The 17,026-nt window shown below is 41.7% G+C and overlaps 2 protein-coding genes across 4 annotated transcripts; both read left to right on the top strand.

The window, feature by feature from the left end:
* The first annotated feature begins 6,375 nt into the window (after window positions 1-6,375).
* LOC128505336 (coiled-coil domain-containing protein 42 homolog) lies at window positions 6,376-12,183 on the top strand. The gene is made up of 9 exons (XM_053475686.1): window positions 6,376-6,521; window positions 7,164-7,209; window positions 7,648-7,824; window positions 8,158-8,315; window positions 8,939-9,021; window positions 9,237-9,409; window positions 10,411-10,521; window positions 10,781-10,897; window positions 11,277-12,183. Exons 1-9 carry the CDS (start codon window positions 6,382-6,384, stop codon window positions 11,475-11,477), a joined length of 1,206 nt encoding a protein of 401 aa, XP_053331661.1. The 5' UTR covers window positions 6,376-6,381; the 3' UTR covers window positions 11,478-12,183.
* Window positions 12,184-13,133: 950 nt separating this feature from the next.
* OTUB2 (OTU deubiquitinase, ubiquitin aldehyde binding 2) lies at window positions 13,134-16,960 on the top strand. Of its 3 annotated transcripts, none has more exons than XM_053475690.1 (6): window positions 13,134-13,187; window positions 13,974-14,063; window positions 14,627-14,745; window positions 16,014-16,098; window positions 16,264-16,458; window positions 16,606-16,960. In XM_053475690.1, the coding sequence occupies exons 1-6, from the start codon at window positions 13,185-13,187 to the stop codon at window positions 16,825-16,827; spliced, it is 714 nt and encodes a 237-aa protein (XP_053331665.1). In that variant the 5' UTR covers window positions 13,134-13,184; the 3' UTR covers window positions 16,828-16,960. The 3 variants fall into 3 exon arrangements, with proteins under 3 accessions (XP_053331665.1, XP_053331666.1, XP_053331664.1); XM_053475691.1 differs by having other exon boundaries at window positions 13,134-13,627; window positions 16,336-16,458; XM_053475689.1 differs by having other exon boundaries at window positions 13,134-13,627.
* The last annotated feature ends 66 nt before the right edge of the window (window positions 16,961-17,026 follow it).

Below are 17,026 nucleotides of genomic sequence, written 5' to 3'. Positions count from 1 at the left end.
AGTGATGGGAGTGATAAAGGGCCGTTGGAACCCAGGAGTGATGGGAGTGATAAAGGGCCATTGGAACACAGGAGTGATGGGAGTGATAAAGGGCCATTGGAACACAGGAGTGATGGGAGTGATAGAGGGCCATTGGAACACAGGAGTGATGGGAGTGATAAAGGGCCCCTGGTTGCCTATGAAGAGATTCCATTAAAAATCCATCTGTTTCCAGCTACAATAGTCATTAACCCCGTCTGCGCTGGATTTCTGATCCATTTCATGTCATTTTAATGGACAAAATCTGCATTTCTTGCCAAAAAAGGACATTTTTTGAACCATAGTGTGTATATATAGTGTGTAAGTATAGTGTGTGTGTATAGTGTGTATATATAGTGTGTATGTATAGTGTGTAAGTATAGTGTGTGTGTATAGTGTGTATATATAGTGTGTATGTATAGTGTGTATATATAGTGTGTATATATAGTGTGTATGTATAGTGTGTATGTATAGTGTGTATGTATAGTGTGTATATATAGTGTGTATGTATAGTGTGTATGTATAGTGTGTATGTATAGTGTGTATGTATAGTGTGTATGTATAGTGTGTATATATAGTGTGTATATATAGTGTGTATGTATAGTGTGTATGTATAGTGTGTATGTATAGTGTGTATATATAGTGTGTATGTATAGTGTGTATGTATAGTGTGTATGTATAGTGTGTATGTATAGTGTGTAAGTATAGTGTGTATATATAGTGTGTATGTATAGTGTGTAAGTATAGTGTGTGTGTATAGTGTGTATATATAGTGTGTATGTATAGTGTGTATATATAGTGTGTATGTATAGTGTGTAAGTATAGTGTGTGTGTATAGTGTGTATGTATAGTGTGTATGTATAGTGTGTATGTATAGTGTGTATATATAGTGTGTATATATAGTGTGTATGTATAGTGTGTGTATAGTGTGTGTATGTATAGTGTGTATATATAGTGTGTATGTATAGTGTGTATGTATAGTGTGTATATATAGTGTGTATGTATAGTGTGTATATATAGTGTGTATATATAGTGTGTAAGTATAGTGTGTGTGTATAGTGTGTATATATAGTGTGTATGTATAGTGTGTAAGTATAGTGTGTGTGTATAGTGTGTATATATAGTGTGTATGTATAGTGTGTATATATAGTGTGTATGTATAGTGTGTAAGTATAGTGTGTGTGTATAGTGTGTATATATAGTGTGTATGTATAGTGTGTAAGTATAGTGTGTGTGTATAGTGTGTATATATAGTGTGTATGTATAGTGTGTATATATAGTGTGTATGTATAGTGTGTATGTATAGTGTGTATGTATAGTGTAAGTATAGTGTGTATATATAGTGTGTATATATAGTGTGTATATATAGTGTGTATGTATAGTGTGTATGTATAGTGTGTATATATAGTGTGTATGTATAGTGTGTATATATAGTGTGTAAGTATAGTGTGTGTGTATAGTGTGTATATATAGTGTGTATGTATAGTGTGTATATATAGTGTGTATATATAGTGTGTATGTATAGTGTGTATGTATAGTGTGTATATATAGTGTGTATGTATAGTGTGTATATATAGTGTGTATGTATAATGTGTATGTATAGTGTGTATATATAGTGTGTATGTATAGTGTGTATATATAGTGTGTATGTATAATGTGTATATATAGTGTGTATGTATAGTGTGTATATATAGTGTGTATATATAGTGTGTATATATAGTTTGTATATATAGTGTGTATATATAGTGTGTATATATAGTTTGTATATATAGTGTGTATATATAGTGTGTATGTATAGTGTGTATATATAGTGTGTATATATAGTGTGTATGTATAGTGTGTGTATAGTGTGTGTATGTATAGTGTGTATATATAGTGTGTATGTATAGTGTGTATGTATAGTGTGTATATATAGTGTGTATGTATAGTGTGTATGTATAGTGTGTATATATAGTGTGTATGTATAGTGTGTAAGTATAGTGTGTGTGTATAGTGTGTAAGTATAGTGTGTGTGTATAGTGTGTATGTATAGTGTGTATATATAGTGTGTATATATAGTGTGTATGTATAGTGTGTATGTATAGTGTGTATATATAGTGTGTATGTATAATGTGTATATATAGTGTGTATGTATAGTGTGTATGTATAGTGTGTAAGTATAGTGTGTGTGTATAGTGTGTAAGTATAGTGTGTGTGTATAGTGTGTATGTATAGTGTGTATATATAGTGTGTATATATAGTGTGTATGTATAGTGTGTATGTATAGTGTGTATATATAGTTTGTATATATAGTGTGTATATATAGTGTGTATATATAGTTTGTATATATAGTGTGTATATATAGTGTGTATGTATAGTGTGTATATATAGTGTGTATGTATAGTGTGTATGTATAGTGTGTATGTATAGTGTGTATGTATAGTGTGTATGTATAGTGTGTATGTATAGTGTGTATATATAGTTTGTATATATAGTGTGTATATATAGTGTGTATATATAGTTTGTATATATAGTGTGTATATATAGTGTGTATGTATAGTGTGTATATATAGTGTGTATATATAGTGTGTATGTATAGTGTGTGTATAGTGTGTGTATGTATAGTGTGTATATATAGTGTGTATGTATAGTGTGTATGTATAGTGTGTATATATAGTGTGTATGTATAGTGTGTATGTATAGTGTGTATATATAGTGTGTATGTATAGTGTGTATGTATAGTGTGTATATATAGTGTGTATGTATAGTGTGTATATATAGTGTGTATATATAGTGTGTGTGTATAGTGTGTATATATAGTGTGTATATATAGTGTGTGTGTATAGTGTGTATATATAGTGTGTATGTATAGTGTGTATATATAGTGTGTATGTATAGTGTGTATGTATAGTGTGTATGTATAGTGTGTATATATAGTGTGTAAGTATAGTGTGTGTGTATAGTGTGTAAGTATAGTGTGTGTGTATAGTGTGTATATATAGTGTGTATGTATAGTGTGTGTATATATAGTGTGTATGTATAGTGTGTATGTATAGTGTGTATGTATAGTGTGTATATATAGTGTGTAAGTATAGTGTGTGTGTATAGTGTGTAAGTATAGTGTGTGTGTATAGTGTGTATATATAGTGTGTATGTATAGTGTGTGTATATATAGTGTGTATGTATAGTGTGTATGTATAGTGTGTGTATAGTGTGTATATATAGTGTGTGTATGTATAGTGTGTATGTATAGTGTGTATGTATAGTGTGTATGTATAGTGTGTATGTATAGTGTGTATATATAGTGTGTATATATAGTGTGTATGTATAGTGTGTATGTATAGTGTGTATATATAGTGTGTATGTATAATGTGTATATATAGTGTGTATGTATAGTGTGTATGTATAGTGTGTAAGTATAGTGTGTGTGTATAGTGTGTAAGTATAGTGTGTGTGTATAGTGTGTATGTATAGTGTGTATATATAGTGTGTATATATAGTGTGTATGTATAGTGTGTATGTATAGTGTGTATATATAGTTTGTATATATAGTGTGTATATATAGTGTGTATATATAGTTTGTATATATAGTGTGTATATATAGTGTGTATGTATAGTGTGTATATATAGTGTGTATATATAGTGTGTATGTATAGTGTGTATGTATAGTGTGTATGTATAGTGTGTATGTATAGTGTGTATGTATAGTGTGTATATATAGTTTGTATATATAGTGTGTATATATAGTGTGTATATATAGTTTGTATATATAGTGTGTATATATAGTGTGTATGTATAGTGTGTATATATAGTGTGTATATATAGTGTGTATGTATAGTGTGTGTATAGTGTGTGTATGTATAGTGTGTATATATAGTGTGTATGTATAGTGTGTATGTATAGTGTGTATATATAGTGTGTATGTATAGTGTGTATGTATAGTGTGTATATATAGTGTGTATGTATAGTGTGTATGTATAGTGTGTATATATAGTGTGTATGTATAGTGTGTATATATAGTGTGTATATATAGTGTGTGTGTATAGTGTGTATATATAGTGTGTATATATAGTGTGTGTGTATAGTGTGTATATATAGTGTGTATGTATAGTGTGTATATATAGTGTGTATGTATAGTGTGTATGTATAGTGTGTATGTATAGTGTGTATATATAGTGTGTAAGTATAGTGTGTGTGTATAGTGTGTAAGTATAGTGTGTGTGTATAGTGTGTATATATAGTGTGTATGTATAGTGTGTGTATATATAGTGTGTATGTATAGTGTGTATGTATAGTGTGTGTATAGTGTGTATATATAGTGTGTGTATGTATAGTGTGTATGTATAGTGTGTATGTATAGTGTGTATGTATAGTGTGTATGTATAGTGTGTATGTATAGTGTGTATGTATAGTGTGTATATATAGTGTGTATATATATATTGTATACACACAATGTCAGCTGAGTTGTGTTTATAGCGGGGTGAGCGTCCTTTACATGTGAAAGCCTGCATTCTTTAAAGGGACCGCACCGCATTACAATGTATCAGCCGTCGGATTGTCTGTCAGTCGCTGCCGGAGTTCATTGAAGCTCGGATCGGCCGCCAGTCATTCCGTGCCGGTGACAATAGGTATTGTTGGAGAAACCTGACTCCATTGTGACAGCTGATCTACGGACAGCTGCTCTCAGACAGGCGATGAAACGCTCTATTCATAGCGAGACCACCGCTTTGTCAGCGCCAGGGCGCGCAGGCAGGGGCCGCCGAGATATTCAAGGTCTTTCTGCCTTAGAAATCCCAGAAAAGGATCCACCTGGGTGTAAAATACATTCTTCTTTTTACCAAACGAGGCAGATTTTTTGTATTATCCGGGGGGTAATTATTAACATCTGGTTTGAAATAAAGCCCCGGTGGGGGTTCTGTACATAGAAAAGGGGGAAAAAAAAGAAAAGATGATGCAATACCGGGTTAATGATAGTGGAGTAGATAAGTGGAACAGCCTCCCAGCAGAAGTGGTTAGACGCCAATATAGTGAGGGAATTGAAACATGGATGATAACAAGACAGACGCCAAGTTTTATCATGTGCTGTCCCGTGTTCTCTAATGTCTGTGTCCAGGTTCATGGAAAATCACTGACCCTTCCATGGGGGCCGGCGGTATTAAGGGCCCGGAGCCCGAGGAGCGGCAGAACATGTATAAGACTTAAAGTAAGACATAAATACATTCGTCCAGAGGATCCCTTTAACCACCCCCCCCTTGTCATCCCTCCTTGTCTTTGTCTCCACTACCTCTGCACGTGGCCCACCCAGCGGCCCCGTCTGCCTTTCAGGAGATGACATTTCGGAGCTCTGTGTCAGCAGGGAGGCTAAATTAAGCTGGAGTGTAAAGCAGATACCCGGCTGGCGGCATCCGGCCTGTCATAAAAACACCCGGCCCGGTACCAAGTAACCAACGGGGAGGAAAAAGACTGACACGACCCGCAAACATCTTACAACCGCCACTGTGCGCTCAAAGGGTTAAAACAGCGTGGATATCCCAGAATCCAGGATTCCTCAAAGGGTTAAAGCCGGATATACAGGGGTGATGCGTATATCATGCACCCCCAGACACCCTGAGACTCTTTAAATATTAACGCTTTAATAACCCATCGTGTAGCGACTCGCCAAATGTGTTACCCAAATGGCTCTAATACCGGTCGTCACGGAAACCTTGAATTGTCAGAATTGAAAGATACATTTAATGGAGTCACCTGCATTCAAGCAGGGATATCAACCATAATATATTGGAGCAAAAGCACCAACTGGGGGTCTTATATATGATCCAAGCGGGGGGGGGGATAGGAAGGAGTCAGACTGTGTGACCCGGGGAATAATAATAATAAAAACAATAATAGAAACAATAATAATAATAATAAACACAATAACAATAGAAACAATAATAATAACAACAACAACAACAATAATAATAACAACAATAATAATAATAACTGGGCCACTTATCTTCAAACTTCTGGCAATTTAAATAATTCATGTTCAAATTAAAATAAACCCCGCCCCTCCGTATAAAATAAGTTAATGTTTACAGTAAATTGTACAAACTTTATATAAACCGTTTTTCCTCGGTGACCCCTCGTGCAGGACTAAAGGGGTTAATGTCGCCCTGCTGGCCCTGCGCTGTGAGGGCGGACCGGGGGTTGCTAAGGGCAACCAAGTGGCGATTGGTCTGCGGTAGTAGCTGTCCACACAGGTGTTGCTATAGAAACAAAACGCTGACCCATTTCGGCCGGGCTGCGCTGCTTCCCCCCGGTGTGAGCTGCACGGAGAGCCCCCGGGGCACCATGAGCGGAGGGGAGAGAGAGCTGCCCGGCGGGGAGAGCCCCCGGGGCACCATGAGCGGAGGGGAGAGAGAGCTGCCCGGCGGGGAGAGCCCCCGGGGCACCATGAGCGGAGGGGAGAGGAGCCCCCGGTACCAGCTGAACCTCAACATCAGCAGGAGGAATGTGTTTGTGACCCAGCTGGAGGAGGGCAGGTGGGTAACACTGTGACCTGGGGGGGGCATTAACCCCTGCCGCTGGAGAGACTTCTGGTGGCATTGGGGGCTTTAACCCCTGCTGGAGGGGCTGGAGGTGGCATTGGGGACATTAATCCCTGCCGCTGGAGAGACTGGTGGTGGCATGGGGGGCATTAACCCCTCCCGCTGGAGAGACTGGTGGTGGCATGGGGGGCATTAACCCCTGCCGCTGGAGAGACTGGTGGTGGCATGGGGGGCATTAAGCCCTGCCGCTGGAGAGACTGGTGGTGGCATGGGGGGCTTTAACCCCTGCTGGAGGGGCTGCTTATCACCGTTTATCAGTGTAAAGACATCTGCTGGAACCTGCCTAAGAAATACATTATCATACGGAGGGGCAGGGTGGGGGCAGATTATGAAAAATATATATATTTTTAAAAATAGTATTAATTAATATAGCGGCACCTAATCCACAGCTTTGTAAAGCAGGCTAGCATTAATCTTGCTTGTTTGCAATATTTTGTAAAATACAGGTCTTTTAGTCCTTGGCTCTGGAGGGCCCATCCGCCCGACACTCAGGGCCCCGTACGTGGTTCCAAATATCCGGAATGTGGCCCCCATCACGAAATACACACAGCATTTATTATTTATTTGTTTCTTTAGGGACGATGAGGACGGAGACGTAACCCAAATCCCTGTAATAAAAGAGGTAAAGAAAGGTGTTTTCACTTATTATTATTATATTATATTATTTATATATTTTAATTAATTTTTGTATTATATTTTGGAAGAATTTGGGCCAAAAAGCATCCGTTACGGTCACTCCTCCCAATTTTGGATATCAGCTTGAGCGGACCGCTCATAAAACCTGTAATTTTATTTTAATTTTTTCTTCCCTTAATTTAAGATATAGAATAGGAGGAATAAATTGGCAAAAAAAACCCTTATGTGATTTACTAATTCAAAGGGTTTTCAGTAAAATATAATAAAAAATTATATTTAATAATAATTTTGAAATAAATCATAATAAAAATTTTCATAAAATATATATTATTTCCTGGCACTTAAATAGTAAACGATCAGAACATGGGATTCTGGTTAAAATCATTTTTTTTTCTTAATATTTTTTCCCATTTTTATTTTTAAGGCCGCTAGCAGGATTTTGGAGACGAGCCGCAACACCTTACAGAAAACGCTGGTTTTGAAGAAAGAGGTCGAATATGATCGCGTCAGCCAGGAGCTTCTTAATAAAAAACAAGAATTTGAGGAACGGATGCAAGCGTTAGATGTGAAAAAAGAGGAATTTTTCCAAAAACAGCTAGAAGTAAGAGAAATTCTGAAAAAATATTTTATTCATTAAAAGATAATAATAAATACAATAATGATGATGATAATATTAATAATAATATAATAATATAATTTGAGTGTAAGCTCCTGTGTGCAGACCCTCCTCACTTGATGTTTCTGTAAGACAAATTGTTATAAAATTGTTATAAAAAAATAATAATACCACTAATAATAATTATAATAATAAATAATAATAATGTGGTGAATAATAAATCTGAGTAATAAATGTTATTAAACGGATTTGATAATCACTCCAATAAAGTCATTATATGAGCCTGGGTTTGGCACGGTCCCAATCTGTTTTCCGCAGTGCTCGGAGAAAGCCAGCAAGTTCGAGAAGTTTCTGAAGGAGAGCGACGCCAAAAGAAGACGGGCGATCGCAAAGTACCAGACGGAGTCCAGACAGAACGAATTCAGGCAAACGGAGATCGAGGAGCTGAAGAAGCAACTGGAAACACAAAGAGCTCGGTAAGACAGGGGGTTTCTCTCAATAAGCGTGAATTCACCTTATTGTGATGGAAGGAAGGTTTACTTTACTGGGATGCTGGTGGATAAGTGGAACAGTCTCCCAGTGGAAGTGGTAGAGGGGGGGATTTAAACATGCATGGGATAGGCATACGGCTCCTGAATCTAAGACAAGACCAATGGCCCTTTATCACTCCCATCACTCCTGGGTCCCAATGGCCCTTTATCACTCCCATCACTCCTGGGTCCCAATGGCCCTTTATCACTCCCATCACTCCTGGGTCCCAATGGCTCTTTATCACTCCCATCACTCCTGTGTTCCAATGGCCCTTTATCACTCCCATCACTCCTGTGTTCCAATGGCCCTTTATCACTCCCATCACTCCTGGGTCCCAATGGCCCTTTATCACTCCCATCACTCCTGGGTCCCAATGGCTCTTTATCACTCCCATCACTCCTGTGTTCCAATGGCCCTTTATCACTCCCATCACTATTTAAACCCAAATAACTTAATAGAATCTGGATGAACCCGAATCTCACAGGGAACTGCAGCTTCCCCTTAAAAAGCTTTTTTTTTCTTTTGCTGGAATTTTCTGATAAATCCCATTTTGGTTATTTTCATTCAGGCAACTGAAACTCCACGAGAGACTAAAGAAAAACCGAACCTATGAGGATTTCTTGTTAAAAATGGCTGATAATGTCCCAGAAGGTAAGAGAAATCCAGAAATGACCAAAATACTGGAAATTTCTTCTACAGGCGCGTCTGTTTCTGTTTTCTACTCGACGTAAACCTACAATGGACACAATGAATGCATTTAAAAAGGCGGTTGGCGGGTTGGGGTCCCGCGGAGCCCCCTGGGAACACGGCGTTGGGTACGGCCTAAAGTTTGGGGTCGATATTTCCATCCTGACTCCTTTTTGCAGATTATTTGGACTATGGGGTGGACTCTCCGGTCAAGGCGATTATCCGCCGCCATGAAACGCTGTCGCTGACCAACGAGAGTCTGGTGGACAACCTGACGGCGCTCGCCGACGAGCAGGAGAATAAACAGCATGCGCTGGAGCTGTTACAGAGGAACTATGACACCTGCAAGCTGGTAACGTCACTGTGTGTGGGCGGGGCATACAATGGAACTGGGCGGGGCATGTTTATTATGGGTGTGTCCATGGTGAAATTAATCTTGGCCCTTAGGTGTATTCTGGTCCAGGGCGGAAGGTCAGGGGGGAAAGTTGCCCCTTTACCTGGGCAGATCACCATGTTGGGTGATCCAGCTGCCTGGTGAGCTGTAGATCAGTGATCTGGTTGGGGAGGGCAGAAATCCTTTAAATCCAATCACCCTGGGAAGAGTCCTCTGGGCTACGAGATATTTCAGTGTCACACACGCCTCGGGCACCGTGAGGTTAAACGCTGCAGCCTGTTTTGTTCTGCGGCCGTCCCAGGGAATGTTTCGGCGTCCTTTGCCCGCCGTGGCGCTCCGCCGGCAGGATTTCCACCGTTCTCTGGTACGTAACGCAGTCGCACAATTAAAGGATTATGAGAGGCTCGTGTGACTCCAGGCGGCGGATGTTTCTAATTCACAAAAGCTTATTGTATTCCGAGGCGACTGTTGCGAAAAAACGAAAGGTCGATACAGTTTCTTCATCCCGGTAATCCGTACGCCGCGCAAAAGGAGCATCTAAACCTAACGCGTGGCTCGAGGACACGGCCCAGGTCATTGGGGGCTTCCTGACGCTCGGAATCACCACCTTCAATACGACCTATTAAGTGACACTCGCAGACTTAAAATCTGCCGGCAGATCGGCCCCATTCGGCCCCCGTCTAGTTGCCCGTTTCTCCTGCTATAAAGACTCAAACCTTAATCGGAGAGAGCACAAAGGTCTCAAAACCAAGGCAACCCTGTAGGGCATAAGAGGCCATCATCTAAAACGAGACGAGATTTATACACCCGCCCCCCGCGGTTTATACGTCTGTCCCCTGTAGTTTATACGCCCGCCCTCCGCGGTTTATACGCCCACCCCCGCGGTTTGTACGCCCGCCCCCCGCGGTTTATACGCCCACCCCCGCGGTTTATACGCCCGCCTCTCTCTGTCTCTGCAGACGATGAACAGCGAACTCTCGAGGCTTCAGCAGGAATATGACAGAATCGTTGAGAGGAACAAACAGTTGGAGTTAAATTTTAACCTGAACAAGGGTCACTTCAGAACTCAGGTAAATGAAGAGCGGCCATTAATGTATAACCCCCCCCCCCACAGCTCAATTATCTGTTTTGTTATTGGGACTTTAAAGTTGACCCGTCACTAATATATTATAATACCGTGGTGCGCTCCACTCTGTCCTTTTCTCAATGTGCGTAACCCTGGTGCCGCGGCCACCTTTGGTCCAGACATTGGCTCCTCATTCTGTCTCCTAAAGCTGCGCATGCTGATGACACAGACTGACTTCTCGTGTTTTCTTTCCGCCGTCCCAGAGTGTTGAGGTTGGCAGCCTCCTGATGGCCGTTACTAACCTGGCAGAGCAATGCCACATGAAACATTACGGGCCTGTAGATGAGGTGGAGTTATTACGAAAACTGGAAATGATAAAGGTACGTACAGCTAACTCCAAAAATACAAAGAACCTGCCGGCAGATCGGCCCCATCCGGCCCCCCGTCTAGTCCCCCGTTTCTCCTGCTGTAAAGACTCAAACCTTAATCAGTCGTTGGTCTCGTCTTAGATTCAGGAGCCGTATGCCTATCCCATGCATGTTTAATCCCCTCACTGTATTACCCTCTACCACCTCTGCTGGGAGGCTGTTGTATTTACCACCCTTTCAGTAAAGTAAAACTTCCTTACAATACGTCTCAACTTCTGACCTTCCATGGGGGGGGGTTACACACCCATATATAAAATATTGGATCATTTCAAGCTGAGGTTATTTAATGTTTACGAGCGAATGTTTTTGGGACATCTGACGGTGTTTTCAGGAATACGTTTTGGAAAAGATGCACGTTGAGAAACTGGCTTCGCAGCCCCCCGAGGCCGGCCCCCTCGTACCCAACCCCGACAGTCAAGCCTCGAAGCTGAAAAAGACCACCGCTAAGGAACCACCAAAAAGCCGGACCTCTCAGCTCCAACGGAACGACGCCAACAAACGCCGGCTCTCCACCCTGGGCGCGAATATATAAAGCGGAAAAATAGTCCCGGGACGCGTAGATTCATACATCTTACTCCCTGGACGCAGCGCCTCTTATAGAGCTTTTATTTTTTTTAAATAAACAGATTTTTCAGACTTTTGCCCCAAACTGTATCCACTCGGGTGCCGGTAATGCCGGCGGGAGGGGGCAGGCTTCCTGCTTATGCGGGGCTCATGGTCTGGAGTAGAAATGGGGGGACCGCTGGCCTTGGTTCTTACTTTTTTTAACCATTAATATTCCCCTGCATTAAAAGCAGGAGATGATTAACTCTTTGCTGTTGTTCCCTCCGCCTGGAATGTATATAGCGCAGGCTTTTTTTAATGTATATTGTGTGTACGTTCTGATATTTATTAATTCACCCTGAAGTACCGTCTGTTTTCTATTTGATTTTCTTATTGCGCGGAGTTAAAGGGTCTTCGCTGACCCTCAGACGGAGAAGCCACAGGCACTTCCCATAAGCAGCATGCTGTATTAACACCACTAAGGGCAATGGTGGGGTTAATAGCACCGCGTGCTGCTACAATCAGTATTTCTGCCCATTGAATTCTCCAAAACAAGGAACCCCATCACTAATTGTGTATTTTACTGTTAACCCTTTCAGCATGCACAGTTCTGTTTCCAATGTGTCTGTATATATATATACAGTATGTTATTATTATTACAATACAACTTATTTTCTTATATTGTAAAATATGATTAAACTGAATTAATATTTTAACATTTGGGGGAACTTTTTGGTAAATATTCAAATCACAAATATTATAAATTTGCTCCATTGAAATTTTTTATAAATTTTTGCAATAAAATATTTTTTTATGTGGATAACATGAGTCACTGCGCCCTCTTCTGGTCGCCTCCAGTACTGCGGCAGAGAATTGATACATTGTGATATACTCGGTGCTGTTGTCTATGCCCAGAGTGCTGTACCTATTAATGAGCGGAGATGGAGCGTAACACACAAAGTACACTGACAGTAGTAAAGATTTTTGCAAAAAAAAAATCATTTTTAACTGTTTACTAAATTATTTTCCATGTAAACGTAGCCTGTAAAATCAGGTAAGAACTCTCCAGCCTGCGTAACTTCAGTGACACCTCCTAATATTATTAACTATTATTATTATTATTATTTATTTATTGGTTTATATAGCGTCATCATATTCTGCAGCGCTGTATAATGGGGTTTTAATGATTTATTCTTGTGATACCTTCATGCACATCTCACACATTCCCAAACACCCTCACAGCGTTACATTTAAATTTAAAAGGTAAAAAATGTAATGGCTTTTAAACAAATAAGGGTTTTTTTAGGAGACAGAAGCCACAATTAGGGTATTTCTCTATTAACACATCAGAGGGGGCATCCTGGGCATACACATTCATGGTGAGATCAGGATTCCAGTGGACTGCAACTCCCAAGAGTCTCAGCCAGTCAGTAGGAGGAGTGGGTTTGCCTGTGCTGGGCCACTATTCTGTTCTAGCGACCAGGCACTCAAAGGGTTACTTATAGACAGCCTATTTCTTTCTAAGGCTCCGCCCATAGAGGTGATGTAGGCAACAGCTGGGATCGCCCCAGCCATAGAGATCACAAGAGGGCGTGGTTTGAGGAGAAGGTGTGGTTACACGAGGGGTGGGGCTTATAGCTGGGGCGTGGTCAGGTAGGGTGTTGCTGTTCCTGTGGAGGAGAGTGACAGAGCAGACATGGTCAGTGCAAGGAGGGCTGATCCCTGATCCATATCATGGAGGGGAGGCGAGAGACGGGATTTAACAAAAGACAGGAGGGACGTTTATTCCAAAGGAGAAGAAATAGTACAATAAGAGGCCAGAATGTAACACTAGATGGAATGGAAGCAAGTTTGACTTTACTGAGAGGGTGGTAGCTAAGTGAAACAGCCTCCCTGCAGAGGTGGTAGAGGGTAATACAGTGAGGTATTAAACATGCATGGGATAGACATACGGCTCCTGAATCTAAGACGAGATCAGCCACGTGGGGACACATGCAGGAATGTTATTGATAAACAGACACATTCAGAGAGGAAACAAAGTATCATCTATTAGGTTGTGAAAGGGTTTGTCGCGGGTGGATACATTGTATCTGTGAAGATCTGGGTCTTGATTAGCAGATGGATCCAGCAACACCAAAGGTACTCCGAAACCCTGCTTGAAAACAGATAGATATGTCCCTAGTACAAACATGACGCTGGATTCCTAATACACCTGCAGCCTGCAGAGCCCAAGACGCCTGGCTGACTTCAAGTAAATGAGAGGTTTCACCATGCGCAGCGCATAAGGCCAAAGGTGTTAGGGGGGGTCAAAGCGGGCAAAAAACTAAAAAATGAATTAGAATTTAGGGCAATCTTTCTCCTGGGTAAACCGGGCATCTCCTGGGGCAATACTTCACCCCGACACATTCTGAAGACCACAGGCCGGTCCGGTCCAAACGTCCATCTCCTTCTCGGTGACCCTAAGATCTGCTTGGTGTTTCATCAGAGTGAAAATGAACTCATCTCGGAGAAGCGCGATATCGGAGAGTTTATCGAAGAACACGCCAAAGACCCCTTATACCAGCGGAAATTAAAGGTACTAATTAATTTTACAATAAAAAAAATCCCCAAATACCTTAATACCTTATAAAGGGTTAAAGCCCACTTGATTGACAGACCAATTAGATTTTTTACATTGAGGGTAAAGCTAAGGATTCTGTTCAATGAAGGGTTAAATGTGAGAAATCATAGAATCACCAACTTTAAAGGCATAATTAATAACGCACCTCTTGGCTTTCATGTTATCTTGAGGTGGCTGGCTGTGGATGATGGGAGTTTTTGATATAGTTTGTAGATAAGCGCACGCTACATATGCCTGTATTCTGCCCTGCTGCCCTGATATTACCCCCGTACCCTATGCCAAGGGGCAGCCAATGGCTGGTTCTTAAAGAACGACAACCTTTGGCTGGTGATAGGATGCCTGAGCATTGTGGGAGTTGTACTAAACCAGGATCTATTTCCTGGCTGTTCTGTCATTGGCTGCTGCGCTTGTACAGAATGCGATAATAGCGGCTGATCATATAGAACGGATGCGCGTCTTTACGGACTTTCGGTCGCGGCGAGTGTGGATTTTCACGCTTATATCTTTTTGTAACACAGGAACTCCAGAAAAGGTACAGCGCGGTAAGAAAAACGCGCGCCGACGGCAGCTGTTTTTACAGAGGTCTTGTGTTTGCTTACCTAGAATTTCTGATTGGAAAGCAGCAGGAACTGGTCAGGTGTGTATACGTTCCAGCCCTGCAGCATCCGGAATTCTGACACTCCTGTAAACTTTGAGGGTTCGAAGAAGGCCTTTGCTTAAATAAAGAGACACGCCGGATAAGACAAACGGAGCATGAGGTGTTTAGGGGGTTATTTACGAAAAGCAATTCTGTACAAAAGTGTTCTTATCACCATAGTAACCAATAAAAGTGGCCCAATTTACATTACACGGGCCGCCATGGTGATAAAACCACTTTTTAATATTTGTAGCAGAAAAGCTCGTCGCTTTAAGGGCGAGTTTTGAAAACCCCCTAATGTTTAATGTTCTTACTTGTGCTTTTTTTCTGTATTATTTAAAGATGCTTTTCATACGTCGTGTGCTGCAAACACTCCCCCTGTAGTCAGGCAGTGGAACTGCAGGTCATAACTTTAATCCCATTGTTGTATCCCCTTTGCTTTTGCTCAATTATAAGATGACCCCACAAAATTTGAATATTAATTTAGAAAAAAAAGAGCCTGAATATAAGACTACCCTATAGAAAAAGGTTTTACTAGTAAATATTAATTCACATGTAAACTATTTTTTATATTTAAAAAAAAAGTAAGATTGAGAAAAACAATTTTGCCACTCTGCCCCCAGTTATGCACATCTGCCCCCCAGAAATGCCTTATACCCCCTTATATGCCACTCTGCCTCCCTGATATGCCTTTAACCCCCTATATGCCACTGTCCCCCCTATATGCCACTCTGCCTCCCTGGCATGCCTTTTAACCCATCTGCCCCACAGATATCCCTTATACACTCCTATATGCCACTCTGCCTCCCTGATTTAACTCCCTATATGCCACTGTGCCTCCAGAAAACCATCATACCCCCCCAACTTACCAATGAATCCTTAGACTTGTCCATGTGCTTCAGACTCCCTGGTGTCCAGTGGGGGCAGCCGGTGCTGCTGCTCGGTACTTCCGCCGGGGCTTCTATGACTGAGCAATGGAAGGTCATGTTACGCCGGTGCTCTGTCATAGAAGCCCCGACAGCAATGGAGGTTGTCTGTGCGCGTCGCACAAACGTTTACCGGCTGCGGGATGCACACAGACCCCCTCCGCTGCTACCGGCACTTCCGCAGGGACTTCTATGGTGGAGCACCTGGAAGGTCATGTGATGCTGGTGCATCGTCTCTCTGCCGGAGAGGAGGATCCTGGTCCCCTGCAGCGCTGCGGGGGATCTGGATCGTAGTCTGGTAGTCAGACCTCTATGTGACTAATAACACGCTTTCTCTGCCAGGTTTAAAGATGTTGTAGTTCGGAGTAAACAAGAGCTTTTAGCTGCTGTATTCCAGGAGCACGTCATTAAACAGCACTACGAAACAGTAAGTACACGACGTGCAACTCAAACCCAATATGTGGCGGTGGTTGGGGGAATTTCTGCGGGGCAAAAAAAAAACCTAAGAAGCCCGGGGATCAGCCACGGCTCCCAAACCGTCAGGATGTTTTTGGTCCTAAGTTTGCTTTTCGGAGAACTGAACTTATCTTAGTTTCTTAGCATTGTAGACTCTGTAGCCGCGGAGGGATCCGTCTCAAACCTAACGAGGGTCTTCAACCACCAGTTGAGCTCTGACAGCGCCGTGCAGTTCCTGAGGCTCGTAACGTCTGCGTTCGTCCGTAACCGAGCCGAGTTCTACCTGCCTTTTGTCGACGAGGAGACCAACATCCCAGACTTCTGTACCCAGGTCTGTTTATCCACATCAGGGTCGCCCCCTTTCCACTAAACCCTTCACTGTAACACGACATGAACGGTGGACAGGGCTGGAGTCACAGCTACAGATCACTGCAGATTTGCTAACGTGTCTCATAACTTTTTCTCTTGGATTTTGCAGCACGTGGAACCGATGACCTCCGAATGCGACCACGTTCAAATGACTGCACTGTCTCAAGCGCTGGAGATCTCTCTTCAGGTGGAATGCGTGGACGAGATGGACACTGTGATTAACCACCATATATTTCCGGAGGGCGCCAGCCCGTCTGTTTTTATGTTATATAAGAACAATCATTACACGATCCTGTACAGGGTGCAGCCCCAGGGGGTGGACGATCTGTAACGTGCCCCTGTTTTTATATAAATGCTTGTTAGTGACCCACCTGCGCCCCTCTCTGGCTGGGTGTAAATAAGGTCTGACCCCGTATGGGCCGCTGTTTTATGCTTAATAAATATAAAATAAAAGGTACCTCATTCCTGAACCATTGAAGTCTAATCGCTCCCCAGGGGCAAAGACCAGGCTGTTAGAACTACAGCTGGTT

Source organism: Spea bombifrons, chromosome 9, assembly GCF_027358695.1.
Source record: "Spea bombifrons isolate aSpeBom1 chromosome 9, aSpeBom1.2.pri, whole genome shotgun sequence".
In the NCBI taxonomy this organism is placed as follows: Eukaryota; Metazoa; Chordata; class Amphibia; order Anura; family Pelobatidae; genus Spea; species Spea bombifrons.
The sequence above is the reverse complement of the archived record's forward strand: the minus strand, read 5'-3'. Positions and strand labels throughout refer to the sequence as shown.

What these genes read in the sequence shown, in the direction of transcription:
- LOC128505336 (XM_053475686.1), top strand. Translation starts at nt 6,382, where the DNA reads ATGAGCGGAGGGGAGAGAGAGCTGCCCGGCGGGGAGAGCCCCCGGGGC. An exon ending in AAATCCCTGTAATAAAAGAG is followed by an intron (nt 7,210 to 7,647) that starts GTAAAGAAAGGT and finishes TTTATTTTTAAG; the next exon opens with GCCGCTAGCAGGATTTTGGA. An exon ending in AGGGTCACTTCAGAACTCAG is followed by an intron (nt 10,522 to 10,780) that starts GTAAATGAAGAG and finishes CCGCCGTCCCAG; the next exon opens with AGTGTTGAGGTTGGCAGCCT.
- OTUB2 (XM_053475689.1), top strand. Translation starts at nt 13,607, where the DNA reads ATGGATCCAGCAACACCAAAG. An exon ending in AAGCAGCAGGAACTGGTCAG is followed by an intron (nt 14,746 to 16,013) that starts GTGTGTATACGT and finishes TTTCTCTGCCAG; the next exon opens with GTTTAAAGATGTTGTAGTTC. An exon ending in TCCCAGACTTCTGTACCCAG is followed by an intron (nt 16,459 to 16,605) that starts GTCTGTTTATCC and finishes TGGATTTTGCAG; the next exon opens with CACGTGGAACCGATGACCTC.